This window comes from Doryrhamphus excisus, linkage group LG3 (genome assembly GCF_037039965.1).
Source record: "Doryrhamphus excisus strain RoL-2023G ecotype Guam linkage group LG3, RoL_Dexc_Guam_v1.1, whole genome shotgun sequence".
Lineage (NCBI taxonomy): Eukaryota > Metazoa > Chordata > Actinopteri > Syngnathiformes > Syngnathidae > Doryrhamphus > Doryrhamphus excisus.
Genome location: NC_136359.1, coordinates 6,318,865 through 6,340,779, shown reverse-complemented (window position 1 = coordinate 6,340,779; position 21,915 = coordinate 6,318,865). Strand labels below are relative to the sequence as shown.

Sequence of the window (21,915 nt, the reverse complement as noted above, 5' to 3'; positions counted from 1 at the left end):
ACTTTAAAAGACAATATCCTGGAAAAAATGTGGATTGAATGTGATTTTCTGTCAGGAAGCTTTCTCTCAAACTTCGTCAAACATCATGACAGTTATGGAACAAAACAAAAAATCACCATCCCTGAGCCGGAGGATCCCACTGGCTGTATGTCAAGACATGGGACCATCCTCGGCCCAAATGAAGGCTGTTACTGGGGCTCCAATGTTCATGGCATGACGAGGAGATCCCACCGGCACAGTGGAGGGGGCACCATCATGATCCTTCAATGGAACAATGAAGCTTCAGGTTGTGCAGGGGAGTCAAAAGGCAGTCGGCTATGTGGAGATGTTGCAGGGGGGCATCCCTTGTGACTGAAGGCCCTCGTCTGTGTGGTAATGACTGGCTTTTTCAACAGGACAACACTCACAAGGGGCGGCATGACGGTCGAGTGGTTAGTGTGCAGACCTCACAGCTAGGAAACCAGGGTTCAATCCCACCCATCTCTGTGTGGAGTTTGCATGTTCTCCCCGTGCATGCGTGGGTTTCCTCCCACATTCCAAAAACATGCTAGGTTAATTGGCCACTCCAAATTGTCCATATGAATGTGAGTGTGAATGGTTGTTTGTCTATATGTGCCCTGTGATTGGCTGGCCACCAGTCCAGGTTGTACCCCGCCTCTCACCCAAAGACAGCTGGGATAGGCTCCAGCAACCCCCGGGACCCTCGTGAGGAAAAAAGCGGTAGAAAATGAATGAATGAACACTCACAAGCTCACTCTTGGACCATCCACTGGCATCCAACATACCCAAACCCACTTTTTGGGGTGATTAACAAGAATGGTGCAGCAACTCACCTACTCCTTGTTTAAATGCAATTTCATTTAAATCTAAATTCTTGCAAATTTTCAACTGGTCTTAGAAATTATTTTTATGAAGTTGTGGGTTATTTTTTGCTGTGGTGTAAAGTACCAAGACGATATGATGTAACACAATCTGCCTTTATGTCTTTCCTCCTATTCGCCATGACAAGTCAGGTGATGTGGTCTATGCATTTGGATAGATCACATGGTGATTTGATGCGCAGCAAACAATCTGTGCATCTTTCAGATTCTTTGTTTATTTGAATGAATGACACAGTATGTTTTCAGAGTTTTTTATTAGGAAAATTGTATTTATTAAAAGTTACAGTACATAATAGGTCTGTATTGTTTATATTTTTGTAAGGGCAAAACATACCACCATCAGCGGTGGATGAACTACTTATTGTTCCCACTGAAGATAGATTGTATTTTTTTTAAATCTCAAATACCCACTGGAGTACCTTAGGGTACCCACATATTTCATTTTGAAGGTATTCAGAGCCAATAAAAAAGGCTGCAGACCGAAAATGGTCCCCTGGCCTCACTTGTCTTTTATAATTCGGCGTGCGTATGATTCTGATATTTCCTACAGCCATGAACGCATCATGAGGCCAGTGGGAGAGGCCGGGTGTTGACTTGAGACTTCGGCAGCTTTCAAGCTAGCAAAGCCCAACAAGTGGATAAGTTGTCAACATGATGAGCGGATGTTATGGCTCCATTCTCCTTTCCATTTTCATTGTGAGCAAGTGGGTCGTCTCATGTCGATAATTTACCTCGCCGCTGTGGGAGCATTGTTGACGTTTTGTTTTTAGGCTTAAAGTCATGTCGCGGAGATAAGACAGACAGGAGTGGATAAAGTTGCTCGTCGGAAAGGGGAGCGAAACATCATGGGGATCTGACCGTGTTTGGCTTCCCGTTGCGGGACAGCCACCTGGAACCGAAATGGTGGTTATTTGGACTGAAATGTGTCATCTACCGGAGGAATTATTAATATAACTTTTTGAAGTGAGTCGTGTCAAAGTCGCCCGTCCTGGCTGCACTGCTGGCCTAGGAAGCTAGCAGCCGCCAGCTAGCTTAGCTAGCTAACCGCTGGCTGCTGCTGCTCACCTTCCAAAGTAAGGAACTAAATTACTTTTTTTACATCTTTCAATGTGATATTACATACACCGAACACAAAACATGATTTTATGTATATGTCACAAGTAGGGGGTTATCCTACGTGCAATCCTCTGGTCCAGCTACTTACTGTTAACATTCTGTGGCTGTTTACTTGCTTACCTGTTGACTGTGACCTGCTATTCTTATTAATGTCTTTATTCATATTAGGGGTCATGTGTAAATGTGTTATGACGCTATTTTAAGCGCATGTCACTTGTAAACCACGCCAGTTTTTTTTGCAAAGAAGCAATTAACCTTTGTACTGTGAAATGCGGTTAGTTTTGCTGAACTGCACAAAAACTCAACTTCCGGTGAGTAAGGATTGCAATGCACGCAAGCTACAAACGTGCCCCTTGTTGAAGGGTTGAATAACTGCTGTCTTGTCTTAATTACGCTGACCTGGATTTAACACTTTTAAGGAGAGTTCTAGTTTACAAAAAACACAAGCATTGAGTAATCAGTTCTGAAAATGATCATCTAATAGGGGGAAACCTATGCATGACATTTACACAACACATTTCACTAGAGCTGCAACAATTAGCCTATTCATCAAGGACTATTTTGGTATTTTTTTACATTCTCAACTGTAGAGGAAAATTAGTTTCAAGTTTCATGAAAACATTACTTGTTGTTGGAGAAAGTCTCCATGAAGCAGAGGAAAAGCATGCATTTAACCAGCCTTCTTGATCTCCAACATCAAACACTCTGCCTGCTTATGAGTGATGTGTGACCTTATGTTTATAGATGCATGGCATTATGTTGATAGCCATAGCAAAAAGATGCCTACTAGGGGTCTCTCCGTCCAATTCTAGCAAAGTGATGTTGGCCGTGTGTATTTTTCTTGTGTATAAGTCTGTGAAAAGACTAGTGAAAAACACGTTACCCGTGGTGGCACAGAAGTTTAATGCGACCAAACCAACCTCATTATTATTATGCTCATATTTCGTCCATTTGTATTGAGTTGTTGCCTCCTATGAAGCAGCTACACACAATAACCCACACTGAAAACCTTTTCGAATTTTTCAGAATCTGCACCTATTCCATTTGTGCTTCCTGCCAAAACTGTCTTAATTTATTCCACCCACGGCCCGCCTCCGGACATGCCCCCTCCGCTGTGATTGGTCACACGCCCAAAATCTGTGACTGGATGTCTGTGACATCACAAAGGGACAGTTTTACCACGACTTTTAAACCGAGCGTTTTGAGCCATCCCAAACTTCTTTCAAGGCTCACTTCCGAATGCGCAATCCTCATTACAACATTAGAATCCAACATTCTAATTACATGTAAAGGTCAGAAAAGTGGAAAAAGCATCATAACCTTTTTCAACAACCAGCGGAACGTGAACAGAAAACCTGTTGGAAGTATTATAATAAGAGAGCAAGATGAGATGACACTTTAAAAAAAAGCAGTTAGCATGAACATAATAACCACGTGTAGCTCGCCCGTGGGACAAAAAAAACTAGCTCGCTAGCTGCCGCTATAGAAGCAGTGAGATGAGAGCCAGGCAAAATGTGTAAACAAAGATGCCAGAAAGTGGAATTAGCTTTAATGACACACGACTGTGAAGGCCTCACTAGTGCTCATGACGTCAAGATTCGTAGTTGACATGCAAGTGAAATGTGAAAATGATAAATCTTTCACCCTCAGCCTTATAATGATGAGGGCTTGATGCGCCAGTGAAGCCACTCCTTATGTCAACATTGCTAATTGTCACACTTGACAACAGGTGACGCCGAGAGAGAATGCTAGCTTGCCTCACTTCTGATGCATATTCTGCCTCTGGAGTGAGAGTCCTCCCCCCAAAAAAAACTTCAAGAAAAAAAACAACAAAAATCTGCTTTAAGTTTTGATGGACTTTTTCTTTCTGAAGGCGGCACGTTGCAGATGGCCTCCCAGCAAGCCACAGATGCGACCACGGGCACATGCATCGCGGCGGTGCACCACCACAATGGGGACGCCCATCGAGAATGCCCAGACACAACGAGCTCCACCGTTGCTGCCGCCGTGACTGGTACCGTTCTGAGGCTTCATTTCTACCACAGCAGCCAGGGAGCATCCGACTGCAAATTCCTGGGCTACCCAGCCGGCGATTATGTGGCCGAGGAGCTGTGCATCACCGCCGCCAAAGCGTGCAGTGAGTACCGTGCTGCGGAAGGCAGACCATCTGAGATAAGGTTATCAAGGGGTCACAGGGGAACCTCGTTGCAGTAAGATGAGAATCAGTGGCTTGTTTGTCTTGAATGAGTGTGTTTACACGGCGCTGGTCGCCATACATTCATCCTTCTATGACATGACGTAGTGGGGAAGGTGTGTTGCCTTGCCTGCATGTTGCTGTAATCCAACGTTGCGTGTTTGATGGCAGAACAAACACAGCTGACATTCTAAGCAAACTTTATTGACCTTTCGCTCACCTGTGTTGACAGTAAAAACACATATCTATTCCCTCAGCTGTTGGCCGGTTGTTGCATCTATCTTCACCAGTGTGTCTTGCATATTCTTTGAAATGTCGCTTTTGGTTGCCTTGGAATTTATGCTGCCGATTCCGAGACCGATCATTCCTAACCGAGATCAGCTGATACCGGTCACATGGCTTAATGTAAATATTTCAATTCATTCATGAGTGCTGTTGCCCAGGGGCGTCGTGTAAGGGGGAAAAGTTAGGACAGTTCTGTACTTATAAAAAATGTGATACGACCAAAATGAACGGATACCGAATGATCCGGTTCACTGAAATTAACGGTTTTGCCCACCACTGTTGAGTCGCTGTTGACAAACTTCACAGCTTATGGGGGTTTCATACAAAAAAAACCCAACTATCCCTTTAAGGTGGCTTTTGGTGTGAGTACTGAGTCTGTGAAATAGTTCCTTCTACGTAGCACGTATCAGGTAGCGGTGCTCCCAAGTGAGTGAGCAGTCGAGGGAACCCGGTGTGTTCTGTCGGATTAAGATGTGTTCATCTTGTCGGATGAATTCAATTATTTTTTGGGTTATTTGCTGAACCTTTTGACTGTCACGCACATATGAGCGAGCGTTGCACAGCGACACACCGTGAGCCGGGAAAACTCACCAATACTCCGCCAAGTGTTAGTTCTCCAATGCCGTGTTGATTTAAAACTTTTTAACATGCTCCCTCCATGTGTTTTAGGATGCAAACTTTACATCTCTGTCACCAATGGCAGACATGTTTGTTTTGTGGCAAGGAAAGGGCAGGGGGACGCCACCAAGACATTTGAGCAGGACACTACATGCACCGCAGCCTGCCGTAGTCGAACCCACAGGTGTTGGGTTTGTGCGATCGGCATTGGAAGGCATTATCAGCATATGCCGTTGGCTGATTGGCTGATCCGGATCGAACAGAGCATCCCTCGATTGCCTTAAATTTTCTGAAATAGCCTACATAAACACTAAATAAACACTAAATAAACACTTCCAATGTACTTTCTGTTTTTTGTGTTTTAACTAATTAAACTCCCCCCATGAGTATTTGCATGAGATAATTTGGGACACACTATCTTACCACAGGACTTTAATTAAGAAGGAAAGCGGTTTGGATTGAACCCTGTGCGTCTGACATGATGTGCGTTTGTTCCTTCAGGTATATTGCCTCTGTACTTCAGCCTTTTTGGCCTCTTCAGGGAGCGTGACCGCTTGTGGTTCTCGCCCAACCACATTTTCCGCCTTGACGAAGCCGCCTCAGAAGATGTGTTTTTCAGAATAAGGTAGCCCGCGCCACCGTCTGAGCCAACGTTTTCCTTCAAATGCGGCGTCTGACACCGTTGTCGTTCACCGCAGGTACTACTACCCTGGCTGGTACAGCGGTGGTGCATCCCGGGCGTATCGATATGGGGTCGCAAAGGGATCCGAAAGTCCCGTCCTCGACGATAATGTGATGACGTACCTGTTTTTTCAGGTGAGTAGCTCATTGTAGAGCCCGAAGATGTATGGGGCCGATTGTGACATATGACTTTGTAAAACAATATAACACTGCACGTCAGTGCCACGCTGTCTTGGCCCATATGGGTTGGACTTTACTTTTGGGTAGTATTTAATTCTGGTCGGAATGCCAGCTCGCACTGTTGAGTGGAGGGCATATCAGTTGCATGGTAAGTACCGCCCCTTTTTCATGCTTTTGTCCTTCAACAAAGCTGTTTACTTTTCTATTAGCCAGCTGTCGGGGACCCGACCACCAGCCACAGGCGGTGGTTGTTTGGCAGTCGAGATTACACCATGTCTGGTGTCCTCAACTTTGTCTGGGAACGCTGATAATATTGTTGAAAGTCTCCACTGTGCTAAACGACCCCCTCCTCTCTTCACGCAGTGGAGGAGTGATTTTATCAGTGGCTTGGTCCAGATCTCCAACTCCCATGAGATCCAGGAGGAGTGCCTAGGCATGGCTGTGCTGGACATGACTCGGACCGCCAAGGAGAAACAAATGCTGCCGCTGGACATCTACCACGCCATAAGGTACCACAGACACAAAGCTTGAAATTAAGTACATTTGTGTGTCTGGTTTGGATTGTTTTCATATTATAACAAGCTGCGAGATGCTTTATGTCAGAATAAGTCCCGTTTCTATGGTTATCATCATACTTTTCTTTGTGGGCTACAGTGCTAACATTACACTCACATTTCAACAGCAACATCATGCTAGGTTGGTGTATTCACTCCCTTGTCTCAAGCTTTATTTTAAGCTTTGTAGTGAAGCCTGTTTTTTTTGTTCCTTTTCAGCTTGTATTTGATGTTTGTTCTCTTACAAGTGGAGCAAACAAGGGAGGGAGATGGTAGATTTTTGTCACGTTTGGTACTCATAAAGGGGCCATACCTGGGGGTGTCCAGGTGCCCGCACTAAAAATAGAATTTAGCAAGAAATCTGTTTAACAAAAAAAAACGGTATTAATTTTACAAGAATAAAGTCTAAATATGAAGAGAAAAATGAGAGACTCATTACTTTCCGAGAATAGCACCATAATATTATGAGCAGAAGTAATGTCATTTTAGTAGCAAAACATCTCGTAATATTATCAGAGACAAAACGTCCATTAACTTCCATCCTGCTCTCCCCTCCAGCTACAAGTCCTTCTTGCCCAAGGAAATGCGAGCTCAGATCGAGGACTGCAACTTCCTGACACGCAAGCGTATTCGCTTTCGCTTCAGGCGCTTCATCCAGCAGTTCGGTCAGTGCCGCACTACGGTTCGTGACCTCAAGCTCAAGTACCTCATCAGCATGGAGTCCCTGGAGAAGGCCTTCTACACGGAGACCTTCCAGGTCCGAGAGGCGTCCAACGGGCAGCTCGTCATCCTGGTGGCGGCAGACACCGGCATCCAGTGGTGCCGGGAGAAACTGAAAGATTCCGACCAGGTCGATGCAGCGCGCACTCACATTGCACACATTACTGTATATATGACCATATCGGCCTTCCAGCAAGTGTTCCTGCTGAGATATGTGTGGTCCAAATCTCCAAAGCAGGAGGGGAACCACATGTAAAGAATCCAAGTGTAAAGTGCAAACCTTTGCCGAGGCAGTTTCAGAATAAATGAAAGCATTCCCAGGCATTCCCTGACGCTGATGTTGTTCTCCAGGAGCTGCAGACGCTGTGTGACTTTCAGGAAGTTATCGACATCGGAATCAAACAAGCCAACAAGGAGGCCACGTCCGAGAGCCGTGTGGTCACCATCAACAAGCAAGATGGCAAGATCTTGGTACTTTCAGCTTTTTAGGACAAAAGGGTATTGGTTGTAGCCCAGATCAAACAATAACGCCAAGTCACCCCGCTGCTTAGCGCAACATCCAGCGTATGGTTATGTTGCTAATTGTATACAGTCATCATTCTCGATATTGCAGTACCATTTCAGCTCCCTCTCTAAATGATCATTGCTTAGTGGTAGACTTGATTAGTCCAAACATATTCAAATACAAGTGATATGAAGTATTCCGTTCGTCTTGTCTTGTTCCCTCGGCTGACACCCTTACTGTTAATGAATGAACCCTTGGTTAGTGTCATTAATTTGTTCCAGAAAGTCTGGTTTGAACCAAAACAGGCGCAAACTGAATCATTTTTCCCCATGATAAATCACGTCAAACCAGTTAATCTATTCCAGTAAGCCCAAATTCTTAGCACAGAATGCACTTTGATAGTTTTCCATGCAGAAAACAATTTCAAAGGCATCTCAATGAACAACAAATGGACAAATGAGCATTTAAGTTTACTTTTACTTTCATTGAAGATGTGATTCTTGGTGCGACTGTTCCCAGTTTAATTGAGTTGGAATTCAATTCAATAGTGCTGTTCAGTTTTCAATGCTGGCACTTGAAACAGTGGCTCACTTTTGGCTCATTGAGTTGAAATAACTCAAGGTAAATAGGAAGGAGGTGTCCACGCGGCGTCTCACAATCACATCATGTCTCGGGGAACACTTGCATCATCTGCATTGTTGTCATTTGGAACGGTTTTATGGATGGAAAACTATCAAAATGTGATGATGTCACAGACGGGCAACATAGTAGCTGACTTCTTGTTCCGGTTGTCGTTGTGCAGCCTCTTTGTTAGACGCTTTTGTGCTTAAAAAGACATAAAGAACACAGTTGGAATCACGCAATGTATTAATTAATTTAATACCAAAGACTTAGTTATACATTTTTAGACATCAAAAAGAGGAGATGACACAACTCTCCACTAATGGATTTCGCTACGGAGCAATTTTAAGCCAACAACAACAAAGGCCACAGAAATGCATTTCGTAATAGCTCAGCAGTAGTCATGTGGACGGGAAAATCAGTCATGACAGGAAGGAGGAAGTGAGAGAGCTCGGGGGAGTGCAGTGGGCAGAAGGTTACCAGTTGTAGGGGCATTTTAATGTGTGCCACACAGTTCATTTCTGTTTTTTAGTGGAGGCATGACAGAAAATAATTGAGAGGCACTGGTATAGCTGGATGTAAAAAAATGTGTCAAAGTTATGCTTGAAATGTATCTTTTCACAAAAAGCTGGTTTTCTCCTTTTTCTAGTTGGGAACTGATATTTCCCTGGAACTTATGTACCTATGTTCAACTAAAGAACGGAAATAGGTAGAAACAATTTTTTTTTCTGACGAAAAACGGGAGTCTCATCTTTCTTTTGGTAGGTTCCATGTTTATATAACCTTGTGTGCCTTCAAAGATGAGTCGAAATCATCTCAAATCTTTAGAAAAATGGCTGGGATTGAATGAGATAATAACACAACAGACGCACGCCGTATTGTACACTAACTGGAAAATGTATGCAGGATTTTTGATGTGGACTGAAAAAGACAGTATATATGTTCGGCCTTTTCCATGTCTTTCAGGAGTTGGAGTTCCCTGGTCTGTCTGAAGCTCTCTCCTTCGTGTCGCTGATCGACGGCCACTATCGGCTCACCACAGATGCGCACCACTACCTTTGTAAAGAGGTGGCGCCCCCTAGGCTGGTGGAGGCCATCGCTTCCCATTGCCACGGCCCTGTCTCGTGAGTTTGAGTCTGAAATGACTTTAAAGGAGCCGAGACCTCATCTGTTGAGCTTTCATGTTGTCCTGTTGCAGGATGGAGTTTGCCATCAGCCGACTTCAGAAATGTGCAAACAAGCGTGGCCTGTACATTTTAAGATGTAGCCCAAAGGACTTCAACAAGTACTTTCTGACGTTCCCCGTTGAGGTACACACATGCATAGGAATGTGTCTCAATACTGACTGGAAAAAATGGTTTTAAAAACATGACATATGAGTACCTTCATCGTGAAAACATTTCACTGGCATTTGCTGTTGACGCACGAAAAACCAGACAATCTGTGCTCCGCTAGCTTCATCCAGCGATCCGTCGCTGTGTTGTCCTCAGGTGTACGACGCCGTAGAATACAAGCACTGTCAGATAACCAGGTCTGCCAGCGGGGAGTTCAACTTGAGCGGAACCAAAAGGAACTTCAGCAGCCTGAAGGATCTGCTCAGCTGCTACCAGAAGGAAACGGTGCGCTCTGACAGCTTCATCTTTCAATTCAGCAAGTGCTGTCCGCCCAAATCCAAAGGTAAACCCACTCCCAGGCTTAAGCGTGCACAAAAACAGCCACAACCCCCCCAAAAAGACTATTCATGAGAAAATAAAATCATCAAAGTTACAGCTTTTACATCTATAGCTGGTGACCATTTGAGAGGTGCAAAATAATAGAATCAGACCCTCATCATCATACAGCACAATCATGAATCAGTCATGGGATGCCATTAGAGGGTGTGTCTTCCTATCATGTGGACACGTTACGCGGCTCCTCTAAACTAAAGCCATGCTCACCAAAGTCAAATCAACCAAGCCGCTATAAATGGCGTACAGTTTTCCACCATGTTTGCGCCGCTGTCACACGTTTTGTCGTAGCCGCAACATCACTGACCGTGACGCAGGCAAAACCAACAGGCGGATTACGAAATATCATCAGAAAAACAATCTGTCAGCTGTGTTGATGCATGCGTTGTGGGAATGGGCTGTACTAACACATGACAGTGTGAACCCTTACATGATGGCATATTAGCAGGAAGTTGTGTGTAAGGCTCCAGCATCATTGCTGGTTCTCAAAGTTAAAACTGAAACTTTTTAACTTCTTTTTACACTTGATTGACAGGCAAGGATGCTATAACATGAGACAATGCTGCACACCACACCTCTTGAACTGTAACACTTATTGATTTGGTAATGCAGTAGTTAACTTCTTTTCCACTGAGAGTTGAGCTAAATGCTAAAGTGTTGCTTAAAATCCTCCATGTACAGTTCATGGAGATGTTAATGGAGAGCCTACCTCACCCTTGAGGTAGGCTCCAGCATACCCCTGCCACCCGAGTGAGTATAAGCAACAGAAGATGGATGGATGGAGGTTACTAGTGATGTTACAAGAGGTGCCGGGGCTTCAAAGCGTGTGTCAAGTAATCGAGTGGGCACTTCCGCGAAGCGTGTACCGAGGCTTGAGTCATTGGGGGGAGGGGCCAGAATTGATGACGTCCAAAGCCTCGCTGCCCGGCTGTACCACATGACGGCTTTGGGAAAAGGTTCCGAATTTGCCGCGATGTTTGCCTGTCACTCAGCGATATAAACCCCTCAGGCTTAAACATTAAAATGTGGGGTTTTGTGGTGAGTGTCAGTCAGTTGAGCGTGTGGATAGTGTTTGTGGATGGTTTGGTTACTATACGGTTACGTTAGTTTGGAGTTCAGAGAGAGAAGATATGGAGCCAGCTAGAAAGAGGAAATTGTGTAGAAACATTTTGACTTGATCAGTAAGCCAAATCAACACTATTAAGAGCTGGTATGTTTACATTTCAAAACCTGTATATTCACTGTTTGTCATTGTTATTGAGAGGTGAAGTGCTTATTGTGTTTTCAAGTAGTTGGGGTACAATAATAACACCTCATCCATGTTCAGGCATTAACGTGCCTTTCATGAACATAAAGATGAAACTGGACCTTCACCCGCCCATGGTGAGGTTAATAGTACTACATTATAATATTAATACAGTAAAGTCTCGTTATATCGATATTCTCGGGAGTCGGAAAAAATACCGATATAACCGGACTATCCATATATCCGATCCTGCGCCGAACTGCATTAAAAGTGGGCAATAATGCACTCGACATTGTTCTATAGTATAGAACAATGTCGCGCAGCTTAAATCAATCTTTGCTTAAGGATTTCAATACCAAAAAAGAACATGGCGAACGGCTGCTTCCAGTCAACTTTATTTTTCACACTTCCACCACCAGAGCGCAGCACACACACCGATTCCCGCACTTCCTGGTTCACAGGTCATGCTCAACCTGCCCCACATAGCTGTCCAAACACATGCCTGCAACAGAAGAACCAACGAGCGCCAGCATGTACATATGAAAAACAGTGATTATTGCAAGCGATAAAAAGATATCTTTATACAACACAATTAAATACATGTATTTGTACGCTTGTGTCTTCGTTGGAATAGGTGTGTATGCTATGTCAGTTGGTTCTTCTGTTGCAGGCATGTGTTTGGCCAGCTATGTGGGGCGGGTTGAGCATGACCTGTGAACCAGGAAGTGCGGGAATCGGTGTGTGTGCTGCGCTCTGGTGGTGGAAGTGTGAAAAATAAAGTTGACTGGAAGCAGCCGTTCGCCATGTTCTTTTTTGGTATTGAACTCCTTAAGCAAAGATTGATTTAAGCTGCTTTTGTATCGATATAAGCAGACCAAATTGGCTGGCGGGAGATGAAAAGGGCATCGTAGTAACCGGATTATCGTAATAACCGGGTATCGTACTAACGGAACTAATTGTATCACAAAAGACTAGAAATTTGCCGGGAAATGAAAATAGTATCGTAATAAGTAGTAATTCGTTATAATCGATATAACGAGACTTTACTGTATATTACAGTATTACCAACACAACCATGATGACGCTAGCCATATCACATGATACATGGCATTTATAGACAAGAAAACATTCAGTATTTTATATATACTGTATAATTTATCTTACACTTTGTAGATTAATCATTTGGTTATACAATTTTTTGTAGTACATAATCATTTCCAAGAGCCAAAACACTTCAATGCATTCATGCATTCAATGCATCACACATGAAGATACATCCGCCTGTAATTCTATCCAAGGCCAGCAGGTGGTTTCGTGTGCACATGTAGCATCAAGAAATGAATCCATTCTCGAACCAGTTGACTGAAATGGTTCGAAACCTCATGTAACCATCACTAGAGGTTACTATTGCCTGTTGTTAGATCATTTAAAACTGCAATCAATGCCTTTTCTGGTGATCATGTGATCACTGAACAATTACTGACACCTAATGGCCAATGTAGAATGCTGCAGTCGCAACTGCCCTGTATTCTTGTGCCATGCAGTTGCATTTTAGTTCATTTTTACTAATAATAGTAAATTGTTTTGTTTAGAGAAGTCCTGTCTGCTGGTGTGTAGGAGAAACAAGGCTTCCGAAGTCCCTCCCTCACCCCCCCTGCATCGACACAACGTCAGCCAGATGGTCTTTCACAAGATCAAGAAAGAGGATCTGGAGTTTGTATGTTTGCCTCATTCAGAATCAATAACAAAACACGTCAAATACTTGCAGTAGTTGCAGTAACTAAACTGCAATCATTTCACTTTCTTCAGATGGAGAGTCTCGGACGGGGGACGTTCACCAAGATCTTCAAAGGTGTCCGCAAGGAGCTTGGAGACTATGGCCTCGTGCACCAAACCCAAGTCGTCATGAAAGTCCTGGACCAGGCCCACAGGAATTACTCTGAGGTCTTTTTACATTTATTTTTCCCTCAGCTATCGTGGAAAAAACAACGCGAGTAATTGAGACGCACATAAAAAATTACTTCCTTACCAGTGTACACACAAGTCTAATTTGAATAGAAGTAAGAAAAAAATATTACAATAAATAATGAAAATGACTTAAAACTGCTAATGAATAAATAAATGAAAATACAAATGACTTAAATAAAAGCATAAAAATAGTAAAATAAAAATTACTGTTAAAAAATCTTAAGTGTCTTGAATAATGGAATTACATGAAATATAAAAGCTGTAAATAAAAGTGTAAAAATAATACATTTACATTTTTTCCCCAGCTATAGTGGAAAAAACAATGCGAGTAATTGAGGCGCACATAAAAAATAACTTCCATACCAGTGTACACACAAAAGTGTAACTCAAATAAAAGTAAGAAAAAACATTACAATAAATAATGCAAGTGACTTAAAAGTGCTAATAAATAAATTAATTAATTTAAATAAAAATGCCTTAAGTAAAAGCATAAAAATAACCAAAACAAAAACATTTAAATGATTTAAATAAAAGCAAAAAAATTGTAAAATAAACAGAACTGTGTTAAAAAGAGTTAAAAGTGTCATGAATAATGAATTTAAAAAATGACAAATGTAAAAAAAAAATACAAATTACATAAAATAAAAAACCTGTCGTAAACATAATAATAAAAAAGACAAAAGCGTAAAAAATATTGGCAGAAGAAGAATTGGCCACAAGATGTGAAGATCTGACAACAGGCACAATAATAACATTCATTCATTCATTCATTTTCTACCGCTTATCCTCACGAGGGTCGCGGGAGTGCTGGAGCCTATCCCAGCTGTCTTCGGGCGACAGGCGGGGTACACCCTGGACTGGTGGCCAGCCAATCACAGGGCACATACAGTGCATCCGGAAAGTATTCACAGCGCTTCACTTTTTCTACATTTTGTCATGTTACAGCCTCATTCCAAACTGAATTAAATTAATCTCTTACCTCAAAATTCTACACAAAATACTCCATTATGACAATGTGAAAAAAGGTTTTTTTGACATGTTTTGAATTTATTAAAAATAGAAAACAAAAAAATCACATTTACATAAGTATTCACAGCCTTTGCTTAATACTTTGTTGATTCACCTTTGGCAGCAATTACAGCCTCAAGTCTTTTTGAATATGATCCCACAAGTTTAGCACACCTATCTTTAGGCAGTTTTGCCCATTCTTCTTTGCAATAAGTCTCAAGCTCCATCAGGTTGGATGGGAGACGTCTGTGCACAGCCATTTTCAGATCTCTCCAGAGATGTTCGATCGGATTCAAGTCTGGACTCTGGCTGGGCCACTCCATGACATTCACGGAGTGGTTCTGAAGCCAATCTTTTGAGATCTTGGCTGTGTGCTAATGTCTCCTGTCTATATGGTCAAGGTACATGACCAGTCTACTGAGGTCAAGAGCGCTCTGGAGCAGGTTTTCATCCAGGATATCTCTATATATTGCTGCATTCATTTTTTTTCTATCCTGACTAGTCTGCCAGTTCCTGCTGCTGAAAAACATCCCCACAGCATGATGCTGCCACCACCATGCTTCACTGTAGGGATGGTATTGGCCTGGTGATGAGCAGTGCCTGGTTTCCTCCAAACATGGCGCCTGGCATTCACACCAAAGAGTTCAATCTTTGTCTCATCAGACCAGAGAATTTTGTTTCTCATGGTCTGAGAGTCATTCAGGTGCTTTTTGGCAAATTCCAGACGGGCTGCCATGTTCCTTTTACTAAGGAGTGGCTTTCGTCTGGCCACTCTACCATACAGGCCTGATTGGTGGATTGCTGCAGAGATGGTTGTCCTTCTGGAAGGCTCTCCTCTCTCCACAGAGGAACGCTGGAGCTCTGACAGAGTGACCATCGGGGCCTTGGTCACCTCCCTGACTAAGGCCCTTCTTCCCCGATCGCTCAGTTTAGAAGGCCGGCCAGCTCTAGGAAGAGTCCTGGTGGTTCCAAACGTCTTCCATTTACGAATAATGGAGGCCACTGTGCTCATTGGGACCTTCAAAGCAGCAGAAATGTTTCTGTATCCTTCCCCAGATTTGTGCCTCAAGACAATCCTGTCTCGCAGGTCTACAGACAGTTCTTTTGACTTCATGCTTGGTGTTTGTGCTCTGACATGCACAGTCAACTGTGGGACCTTATATAGACAGTTATTATACTTCCAAATCATGTCCAATCAACTGAATTTACTGCAGGTGGACTCCAATTAAGCTGTAGAAAGATCTCAAGGATGATCAGTGGAATAAAGATGCACCTGAGCTCAATTTTGAGCTTCATGGCAAAGGCTGTGAATACTTATGTAAATGTGATTTTTTTGTTTTCTATTTTTAATAAATTCAAAACATGTCAAAAAACCTTTTTTCACATAATGGAGTATTTTGTGTAGAATTTTGAGGTAAGAGATTAATACAGTTTGGAATGAGGCTGAAACATGGCAAAATGTAGAAAAAGTGAAGCGCTGTGAATACTTTCCGGATGCACTGTATAGATAAACAACCATTCACACTCACATTCATACCTATGGACAATTTGGAGTCGTCACCTAACATGTTTTTGGAATGTGGGAGGAAACCGGAGTACCCGGAGAAAACCCACGCATGCACGGGGAGAACATGCAAACTCCACACAGATATGGCTGAGGGTGGAATCGAACCCGAGTCTCCTAGCTATGAGGTTTGTGCGCTAACCACACGCCCTCCGTGCAGCCCCAATGATAACATGATCATGGTAATTAATGGCAATAATAACAGGGACTACTGTTGGGGCCATAACCCAGACAAGCTAAAGCTAAACTCTAACTGCCACTAAGGTCTCCTCTGGAACTCATTTACGGTCACACACACGAGCAGGAGTTAAATGGCTTATTACGCTTAGTTAGGTCCACCAGATAGATATGTTTCACACTCTTACTAAATACATGTTCAAGTATAAAATGAATAAGTGTTCACCACTAATGAATGATCATTTAAGATTATTCATGGGAGTCACGGTCTGGCCTTTTTTTAGCCTGGTTGTCAGGCTACCTCTGAAACCGCACTTCCGGCTTTAAGTGAAGCATACATCGATTTTTCTCACGTTTGGTGCTCATCATCGGGCTCTAGGGTCACATTATCACTGAAACATCAAAAGGTCGATTCTGCATAATGGGAAGCTTTGTTTTTTTAACCGTGCGATTGTTGCCTGCTGAATCGGTGCCCATGACACAGTCGTTCCCTTGTGGTCGTTCTATGGTGGTGCAAGCCTGCTGCCGTGTTAAATGTTTCTTATGTACGATTACTGCTTCTTTGGCATTACATTACATTACAGTCCATTGGCATTATACGGGGACAGAAAGCAGACATAATAAGAGGAAATAAGTCATTTCAGACGTAAATGTGTTCCCTGGGGACCTTACTGGCATCTGAATAGATGGGTGGGGGACAGGAAGTGATGCCGGAGATCCAAGCACGAAACAGTTATCACTGATGAAAGCGGATACAGAGTGAGGAGGCAGTGTTCAAACCCCGGTGCAGCGAGGGACGACTGCTGTATTGATTTTATTGACTATTATTGGTGTTTCTCCACTGCAGTCCTTCTTTGAAGCGGCCAGCGTGATGAGCCAGTTGTCCCACAAGCACCTGCTTCTCAACTATGGTGTGTGCGTCTGCGGCGAGGACAGTGAGTCAACATGCATCATGTTTTATGTCTGCCAAGCTGTTATTAGACCCTGTGGCTGTCACGCTCATTAAACACATCCTGTCACCCTCAGACATCATGGTGCAGGAGTTTGTGAAGTTTGGCTCCTTGGACACCTACTTGAAGAAGAACAAGAACGCATTGAATATCCTCTGGAAGCTGGAGGTGGCCAAGCAGCTTGCCTGCGCCATGAACTTCCTGGTATGACCCGTTATATATTATATGACAGTTTTTATACAGCATTTTCATGGAGGTAAACTTGGAGTTGCTTTGGAGTAGTCAGTGTACAGCTTGTATAGCAGTCTGAAAGCGAGTCAACACACCACCATTATTGTCTAGATAGCTGGCAACGCAGGTCAATCTGTGTCCCCAACATGTAGGAGGAGAAGCACCTGGTCCACGGAAACGTCTGCGCAAAAAACGTGCTCCTCATCCGAGAGGAGGACCGCCGGGCGGGGAACCCTCCCTTTGTCAAGCTGAGTGACCCCGGCATTAGCATCACCGTCCTGCCTAAAGACGGTAAGTCCCATGCTCCTTCTGCAGCATATCATTCTCCCAGTCTACCAGAAGAGGGCGGTATTGGGCACCCCTCAATGATGCATGTGCCTTTTAAGTTGCTCTGCTTCAAAATGATCTTGTTTATGTTCAGTTTTGATCGAGAGGATCCCGTGGGTGCCTCCCGAGTGCATCGATGACCCCGCCAACCTGAGCCTGGCAGCGGACAAGTGGAGCTTTGGCATCACACTGTGGGAGATCTGCAGTGGCGGCGAGAGACCGCTAGCGGCGCTGGACGACTCCAAGGTGATGAATCCGTCCACCCTGAAGAAAAACTGCCCGCCAGCGAGCTTTTAATCTCTTAAGATGACCCCTCTGCCAACCCTCGGTTTGTGCCTCGTAGAAAAACCTCTTCTACGAGGACCAGCATCAGCTTCCCGCACCCAAGTGGACCGAGCTGGCCAATCTGATTAGCAGCTGCACCGACTACGAGCCCACGTTCAGGCCCACGTTTCGCGCCGTCATCCGTGACCTGAACAGCCTCTTCACGCCAGGTTGGTGCACCCCGTGTGACCGCACACACCTGTCACGTCACAGCGGGTGGGGCCAAAGGGGCCCGTCTGCGTCACCTGACCTGTAAACAAATCTTCTACTGTCAGACTATGAGCTCATCGTGGACAGCGACATCCTCCCCAACCGGACGGCAGGATTGGGCTGGGTGGCGGGAGGCCTGGAGAGTCGGGATCCCGCCCAGTTTGAAGAGAGGCACCTCATATTTTTACAGCAGCTGGGGAAGGTAAAGTATGACGCAAGATGTCCAAGCTATTCATCACTTTTATCAGCTTATGCTGCGTTACGTACGTAAATAATTACCTTTACACCAGGGGTTCTTCTTTTTCAGTCGTTTTATTTTACACTTTAAGTCCCCTGTATTTATGTTTTCATTTATTTATGAATGTATTCATATTTTTTATACTGTAATATTAGTCAAACCAAGTGCAAATGTATTTTTTTAATCTCATGTCACCTATTGGAACATCAATACACAAAATTGTATGTCCAAAATGCATTAAAGAGGAATTAAGTCATTTTGTCAAGAGGACGAATGTGACAACTGCATGCAAATACTCCATCCATCCATCCGTCCATTCATCCATTTAGACTCTAATGCTTAAATTAAAATGAAAAAATTCCACTAAATAGGGCAAGAAATCATTTGATTTCATCCTCATACCAAAGAATAAGATGACTCGGACATCTGTTGTATATTGCATATTTTTGTGCTTCCGGCCTCCCAGCATGCTCTGCAGCACGCTTTGTAAAAAGTGACTAAAGTTGGGTGTTACTAAAGTTAAAGTAGTTGTGTATTATTCCCCGTAGTACTAGTAGTTACCCTAAGAAGTGTTTGGTCTAGGGACCCCACACTCCACCGCCCTCATTCACCCTGCGCCGCGTGTTTGAGAGCCCTGGCATTTTTAAAACATGTGTTTTATGGGTAGGTAACACCCCAATTGGGGAAATCTACATTTGACAGCTTTTGAGATTGGAAATGCAAAAAAAAAAAAAAAAAAACTGTCCCCGGCATCCAGCCCTTGCTAACCCAGCTACGTGATTCCGCTTTTATCCCGTTTTTGTCGCAGGGAAACTTCGGCAGCGTGGAGATGTGCCGCTACGACCCGCTGCAGGACAACACTGGCGAGGTGGTGGCCGTGAAGAAGCTGCAGCACAGCACCGCCGAGCACATTCGGGACTTTGAGCGCGAGATCCAAATCCTGAAATCTCTGCAGCACGAGAACATCGTCAAGTACAAAGGCGTCTGCTACAGCGCAGGTACGCTTTGACTTGGCCGCCGGTCGGGAGCTGAAGCTGCTAACTGGAGGTGGTCTACATCCGTCTTGTTTTTCCCTCCTCCCAGGCCGACGTAATCTGCGTCTCATCATGGAGTACCTCCCCTTTGGAAGCCTGCGAGATTACCTGATGAAGAACAAGGAGAGGATCGACCACAAGAAGCTGATGCATTACACCTCTCAGATCTGCAAGGTGTGCGTTTTTGCGTTGGCCTTGGTGTGGTGTAGTGGCCACAACCTTGTGTTTTTGTCTGCATAGGGAATGGAGTACCTGTCCAGTAAGCGCTACATTCACCGTGATCTGGCAACCAGGAACATCCTGGTGGAAAGCGAGCTGAGGGTGAAGATTGGTGATTTTGGCCTGACCAAAGTCCTCCCTCAGGACAAAGAGTACTACATGGTCAAAGATCCCGGAGAGAGCCCCATATTCTGGTGAGTCCACCTCCCTCATGCTGACATCCATCGCATCCTGACAAACTGGCTCCTTTGCTTCAGGTACGCTCCCGAGTCGCTGACGGAGAGCAGGTTTTCGGTGGCCTCGGACATGTGGAGCTTCGGCGTAGTGCTTTACGAGCTCTTCACCCACAGCAGCAAGAACTGCAGCCCCCCCGCGGTGAGCTAAAGCCACACGTTGATAGCGACAATACGTCGCATGACCGCACTTGTAGGAATGGAGCTGACGATCACGCCATTGAATAATAATGTAATAACAATGACACGCCACAGATATTCATGTCCATGATGGGCAACGACAAGCAGGGGCAGCTGATCGTCTACCACCTCATCGAATTGCTCAAGTCTGGCAGCAGGCTGCCGCAGCCCATCGCTTGTCCCTCGGAGGTAAGGAAGTGTTTTTTGGTGGAGCTGCAAAAATGCTAGATGATCAACTGCTGAAATCCCAAGTCAAAGATCCTGTATTTGCCAGGAGCTGTTTTTAATGGATCACTTCAAAAATGCTAGTGAAAAATCTTTTTTTCAGAAACCCGCTGCATAAATGTTTGTGCTACACTTGGGCTTTTCCCTAGCGGTGCGCAAGAGAAAGCGCTGGAACAGTTTTTGATCTTTCTGTCTTTGGTGCCCAGATGTACGAGATCATGGAGGAGTGCTGGGACAACGACCCCGGCCTGCGTCCGTCTTTCAACGAGCTGACCCTGCGCATCGACCTGCTCAGGGATTCCATTTAAACACAGGAGAGAACAAACACCCTAAGTGCCGCCCTCCGTCCCCTCTTAAACTTGACTGTGTGCAGCAGAGCAGCTGTGTGGACCCCCAACATGTCCGTGTCAAAACGACAAAATGCTGGGGTCTTTTATTTTGTTTGTTGAAGATTTTAAAACTGTATTATCAACTGCGAGTAGTGAATTGTGTGTTGGTGTGTTCTCCACATGAACAGCTAGCAGGGCTAGCCGTCACCATCACGTGTCTCCCCTCTCCTAAAAGTATTTTTCACTGTGTGTGTTGTGTGTGTGTGTGTGTGTGTGTGTGTATATAAAGCTACAGTATATATTTGTGTACATACAGTATGTCCAGATTTGTGTTTTTTTTTAACATACTAGAGCTGGAGATTAAAGACCCTCTATTGCTTTAAATTGGTTTTGTTTTGACTTATTTGCTGTGTTTTAACCACAACTTTATTCTGATGGGTGCTGGATTTTCAAAAAAAAACGTGCTATATTGTGAAATCCGGAAGTGTAGCTGTCTGCCGTGTCACTCATCTGCCTTCGTAACTAAAGTGGCGGATACGGAGTTTATTGAGGATGGTTATCACCTCGGTTTAAATGTACTTTTAACCGTTTCGGTAGATTTTTGTTTTTTTTTGTGATGTAACTGGGAGAACTGGAGATGGAAAAGACGACAACGTGATGGTTGGATTGACTATATTTTCGACTTGACCACTTCAGAATAAGAGCTTGTCTTTTTTTGTAGAAAGGACGGACGCAGAGCTCCGAGCTGCCAAAAAGGGGCAAAATAAAAGCAGCCGACGAGTTCACCCGTAATGAACACACTTGGTGCTCTTTTTAATTTTGTGATTGTAATTTTTGACGAAACGGCACGTGCGTTTTGTGATTGTAATGTTTGACGAAACGGCACGTGCGAAACGCTGTGCTATTTACAGAAAAATGGCAACATCTGCTGTTTTGCTTAAGTTTTGGTTGACTTACGATTTCTTACAGGTGTGAACTATTTTCATTAATCTAGACAGAAGAAAATGTTGGTTACTGTTGAATTTAAAGTTATTCTTTAATCTGTTCGAAAGGCATTCCTACAACCCGAACGTGATGACGTCAAGACGTGTCGCGTCTCCTTCCTCAAGAACTTGGACTTCTTAGGCCACTTTGGGGTCATGGCCATCACCAACTGCTGCGTGACCTCCACCTCCATTGCCATGTTTCACATCAGAGGTAAAGCACCACTCATTTTTTTTCCCCCCATTGAGTCAAGATGTTTTTTGTGACGCGTTTTCAGCTGCAGTGGTGAGCGTGCTTACCCCACAGCGACGACATCACGGTGGGACAACAAATGCAGCAAAGTGGCCTCATTATTGTCTCTTCCACCTCAGGAAGCCCTTCCTGTG

General features: G+C 44.1%; 1 protein-coding gene across 2 annotated transcripts; it reads left to right on the top strand.

Annotated features, from left to right (window-relative positions):
* The first annotated feature begins 1,444 nt into the window (after positions 1–1,444).
* jak2b (Janus kinase 2b) lies at positions 1,445–20,944 on the top strand. 2 transcript variants are annotated; one of them, XM_058069736.2, is made up of 24 exons: positions 1,445–1,954; positions 3,871–4,134; positions 5,596–5,719; positions 5,793–5,910; positions 6,319–6,464; positions 7,068–7,359; positions 7,581–7,700; positions 9,322–9,479; positions 9,554–9,665; positions 9,846–10,032; positions 12,921–13,045; positions 13,138–13,272; positions 16,893–16,980; positions 17,072–17,199; positions 17,379–17,517; positions 17,648–17,799; positions 17,897–18,047; positions 18,153–18,289; positions 19,134–19,323; positions 19,409–19,533; positions 19,600–19,772; positions 19,836–19,953; positions 20,067–20,180; positions 20,423–20,944. In XM_058069736.2, exons 2-24 carry the CDS (start codon positions 3,885–3,887, stop codon positions 20,522–20,524), a joined length of 3,384 nt encoding a protein of 1,127 aa, XP_057925719.2. In that variant the 5' UTR covers positions 1,445–1,954; positions 3,871–3,884; the 3' UTR covers positions 20,525–20,944. The 2 variants fall into 2 exon arrangements, with proteins under 2 accessions (XP_057925719.2, XP_057925721.2); XM_058069738.2 differs by lacking the exons at positions 1,445–1,954; positions 3,871–4,134; positions 5,596–5,719; ... (1 more) ...; positions 6,319–6,464; positions 7,068–7,359 and having other exon boundaries at positions 7,581–7,689.
* Positions 20,945–21,915: the final 971 nt, after the last annotated feature.